At 36.1% G+C, this 5,000-nt stretch overlaps 1 protein-coding gene across 1 annotated transcript in view; it reads right to left on the bottom strand.

The window, feature by feature from the left end:
• Positions 1-1,111: 1,111 nt before the first annotated feature.
• LOC125030504 (dnaJ homolog subfamily C member 24-like) overlaps positions 1,112-5,000 on the bottom strand; it is a 5,908-nt gene continuing 2,019 nt past the window's right edge. The window contains exons 2-3 of the mRNA XM_047620558.1: positions 2,688-2,897; positions 1,112-2,162 (exon numbers count right to left, since the gene is read on the bottom strand). Coding sequence (XP_047476514.1) covers positions 1,947-2,162; positions 2,688-2,897 — 426 coding nt within the window. The 3' untranslated portion in view covers positions 1,112-1,946. The remainder of the gene's footprint in view (positions 2,163-2,687; positions 2,898-5,000) is intronic.

Below are 5,000 nucleotides of genomic sequence, written 5' to 3'. Positions count from 1 at the left end.
TTCAAAAGACAATGTTCCTTTGTAACAAATGGAAACATGAATAAACCTTCTAAATGCATCATGTGAAATAGCGTTAACAGATGTGTTTGGACTTGGTTCATGGCCAGGATCCCGAAATACATAAACTCGGCTGCCATAATAACGTGTAACTAAAATAAATAGAATCACTAGGGTTTTGGCCCATACTCTTAAGAGGATACTCTTAACTTACTCTGAAACTGAATCCTGATATCTCAAAATTTCAGCAATTTTGTCAACTTTCAAAGAAAATATAGAGCAAAAATACATTCTATATAATCATAAAACTGGAAATTATTTACTTTATTTACATTATGGTACTTAAAAATCTAGATCTCAACCTAAACTTTTACTTACATTTTCCTACAAATGCAATTATAAATATTATCAAATTTGTCTGGTAAATAGGTTAAAGATTAAGCAATGTTAATGAATAACAGAAATAAATGTGAAATCTTTTGTCTCGGTAACTTTAGCATAGCAATCTATTTTCAATAATGTGTAATGCATATCTATAAGTGATATTCATATTTACAGATGTGGACCCTTCTTCAAAAATTTTGAAAACAAACTATGCATAGCAATACTATTCGCTTCTCATTACATCAATTCACACAAACCTGCTGATTTAAGGAGAATTTTCTGCTTCATTTAGGTACAAATACACATTACATTTGTCAGATAGTAGTACTTTTTCTGGAAAGGCACAAACATTTCATCCAGATTGTACACTGCCTGTTCTATTGTCTTAATAATTAGATGTTTGCATAGCCTTATGGTCAGAAACTGTACTGCTAAGGAACTCTGCTTTCATTTTCCTTTGCATCTTCATGTTCTGCCAAACTTTCAATTTACAGATTGTGCTCAAGGTGCCAAGACCAGAACCAAATACAGAAACACATGCAAGTACTTGGCTCTGTTGAATGAATGACATTTAACCTCTGTCTCCATTATGCTTATCATATAATTACCTATAAAACATTAACAACTCTCTTTTAGTAGTATAATTTTATCATCAATGAAATTCCAAAATCTAATGCTGTAGCTTGATTATTATTTGTCTCAATTGTCTTTTTTTCATACTTGCATGTTGATTTTATAGAGTACTATATAAGGTAATGATGATTGAATTACCATGGCATGTGAGATAGTATAGAAATAGACCTTTCAACTGAGGTTGCATACCTCCTTTTTGATTTTGAAATTATAATGTATCAACTGAGTGCCAGCTTTCAATTACAAAAGCAAAATCATGAAAGGTGTTAGGAGCCACATAATGGCAATATAATATTTTTTATCTAGTAAATGTTTCCTCTAGTTTTCTTCTGCAAACTAAATATCACAGGAACAATAATGAAGTTACAAACACCAAGGTATATTTCTAAAATGCTTCTATAACTTACTATACTTCATGCAGTAAATATGTAACTCTGAAAATTATACATTTAATTTACTGATTGAGCTATTCATACTTACAACACAATTTTTCAAGTAACAGCTTTAGATGTATAAGTCCTTCCATTAGCTGATGAAAAAAAAAATGCACCTATCAAAATTATTGTGAAGTATATAAATGATTAATTCAGTGAACACTACTAAAAGAGGAGCAGCTAATCCTGTGCCCAAGGAGACAAGCAAGCTGTACACCAAATACCTATTCAAGCCTACAACAGTACAGGATGACTTGTAAAAGAATGAAAGCAAACCTAAAATATATGATAATGCTGATTTCTAACGAGCTAGCTATGAGGTGAACAAGGAATTCATTCTGGAAAATCTACAAAGACTGGCCAGATCTCCAACAACACGCACACAACTGCAAAACTGTGCCTAATGATGCACCTTTGATTTCACTTTGATATCAGACAAGAAGCGTGAAGAGGTGAGAAGAAACAGCTTCGTATTAGACACCATTAATTCTTCCTCTATCAAGTATTTTCGTCGCAATTAAGTAAGACAAGAATACTTAAGGAGCAGTTGTCACAGGCTACAACTACTTCCTTCTCTGTTGAATTTCTAGCATCCTGCGCAGCCAGTGTGTAGTGTCCCCCACACCTGCAATGGTGCAAGTAGACGCCCTCTTCACGGTCACGTTCAAGGTCCTCTAAGAATAATTCTTCACTCACTGGAAATTCTTGATACAACTGAAAGAAAGAATCACCAATATATGCCTGTTATAATTAATAAGCCTACAAAAAGGGAACAAGACCCTTCTTAAATCTGAATGATTTTTGACTCATGGCTCAAATTTTAATTAGCCAACTATGTACACTTGCCATGTCCATAGCTAACCATAATTCATGGTTTGGGTGAATTTCTGTCAAGCAAAGTGTTAAGAAAAGTATTAGCAAATACTATCTTGTTATTAGAGGTGAAGTTCTCTAAACTGATGCTTTCCTGGTACAATATGGAGATTTTGTACAGAGTTTGACTTTTACTACCACTAAATGTCAGACATATGTGTTGTCAGCATATTTTTGGCTTTGTCTAGTATGTAAAGTACTATCTAAAGAGTGTCTGTTTCTCATTCAGGTTTGTCTTCAAGGGTAAAAACCTTATAACCATTACCAATATATGTAAAAAGCATGATGCAATACAAACATATAGAGTATATAAATAAATATATCCCCCCCCCCCCACACACACATTAAAGGAATAAAACAAATTACCTTTTCTCTCTTAAGCTGATCGTCATATTCACGTCTCTTCTGAGAGTCCCCAAGCACATGCCATGCTTCCGTCACCTGCACAAATTTTTCCTTGGCACCTTCAACTGCAGACTTATCTGGGTGATATTGCCTTGCCAATTCCTGATACTGTTGGCGAATCTCAGTCTCACTGGCATCTTGGCTAACACCAAGGACATCATACAAAGTCATCTGAAACAATGTTTTAGACAGTTAGCTCTTGTGACCATCATTACTATTCTGCACGACACAAAATTACATTCCTAGCCCTCAACCAGATCATAACAGGAGAGGCTAATGGGCTGAGTTAATAACAATCCAAATGTTATGAAAAAAAAAAAAAAAAAAAAAAAAAGCAGTAATGGTGCAATAATAACTTGAAAACATTCCTTACCTGTCAAGACTTACATCTGTCATACTTATAAAGCTTGAGTAATTGGCCACATTCAGGGTCTTTTGCTACAAATGGGTTATATGTGAGAACATGGAATTAGTGCCACTGCTGACTATTTATGAGAGGCCATGAGGAGTTTGAAAAGTTACAAGCTTTGTTTGATTTACAAGCCTATATTATGGGCTATATTAGACTATGTCAAATTAGACCAGGACAAGTAAAATAATAACAACAACTAAAAAAGAAGTCTAGCTAAAATGGCTTGATGATAACTATGTAGTGGCAAATATTTGAATCCATTTGAGGCAAGCATGAACTTAACTTACTTAAGACCTGTAACTTGATAATGTGATCCATTCACACTAAACCTTCAAAATAGCTTGTTGGTCTATTTTCTGATTTGGATATCCCTAAAATACAAGACTTTTAATACTGTAAATGGACCTAATAGGTGCTTTTTTATAAGTTATTCCAAGAAAATAAGTAAACAAGACAGGATTTGTGTATGCCTTATAGATATGCCTCGCAATTATCTAGAAATAAGAAGCTTGTTCATCTTACGTTGACCTTTACCTGAGCAATTGCTAGGTCCCATCTGTCACTTCATTTTTTATAATTTTTGTTTTCCAATTCATTGTAATAAAAATGTTTCCAAGTATATTATTCAATCAATTTCATATAATGCTAAATGTATTATCACTTTGTCACTATACAATACATAGTTTATTACCAGCACTTAAATATCAACAAATGTTTAAAAGATTTCCAAGCAGTATGTATTGGCCTTGCATTGATTGGTGTGACCTTTCTGCCTGCTGGTACTCCAGCAAAAGCCAACAAATCTGAGTTTGCTGACCTCCCTTGTCTTTACTGTAAAATATGGAAACACTCTAAACTCTCTCTTGCCGGAATATATGTGGCAAAAACATGACAACTTTTGCAGGACATTAAAGATAAGGAAGGCATGGTGAACACTTGATGCTGTATCACCACCGAGTTATTTTATAGAATTGCCACCTATATCTAATGGCCAATTATAGCCTACATTGTAGAAAGATGACACAGCCAATTCAATTGCACCTACAAGTATGATGCTTCAATGAAGCATTTGCTTTTTAGAAGCTGGTTGGCTGTTTTCCAACCTCTTATTTTCTTGAGAATGGGATGGAGGGAGGATACTAACTACATCTGGTACTGTCTGGCACTCTTCGTTTCCCCATCCCCTTATCCCTATACCTCATCATACCAGTGAGCCTCCTATCTAGGTGGCTTTCCTCCCACCCCATCCTTTCTCCAGGCTAGCAGACTACAGTTCCCACCTTAACCCATGATAAATGGGTTAAGGTAGGGATTACCAAAAGGGTGATTAGATGAAAGCTGTCAAAGGAAAAGGTATTGGATTCTGCAAGGATGTCCATAGGGTGAGGCAGGGATTAGCAAAAGGGGAAAGGAGGGTGGGGGGTTGAGGGCAATTAGATCAATGGGCAGTTTCAGGAGAAATGTCAGGAGGGGGAGAATCCAGGGCTGGGCATTGTTGTGACAAAAGGAGGTCATATGAGTATCCCTGAGGGAATGGAAGGGACAACAGTTCCTGAAATGGAGTTGGTTGGGAAGGTTTGAGAAACAAAGGTTTCTTATGAGTGGGAGAAGAAGGGACAGAAGTTTGAGGGGCAGCAGAGGAGGAAGTGTAGTGCAGCAGGAGATGGGGAGGAATATTTAGATTGCATGATGTGATGAGTAGAAAAAGGAAGAGTGGTAGGCACAGGGGAATGAGAGATTGGAGTTTAGAAAGGCAAATTAATTTGATTGGGAGAAAGAGGGGTGAAAGTGGGAGTGTAAGGAGTAGGAGGCAGAGATACTGGAGGGAGATGCAGACACATCTTGGGGAGAAGGGGGAGGGG

Source organism: Penaeus chinensis, chromosome 11, assembly GCF_019202785.1.
Source record: "Penaeus chinensis breed Huanghai No. 1 chromosome 11, ASM1920278v2, whole genome shotgun sequence".
Lineage (NCBI taxonomy): Eukaryota > Metazoa > Arthropoda > Malacostraca > Decapoda > Penaeidae > Penaeus > Penaeus chinensis.
This window is presented reverse-complemented; position numbering and strand designations above follow the sequence as displayed.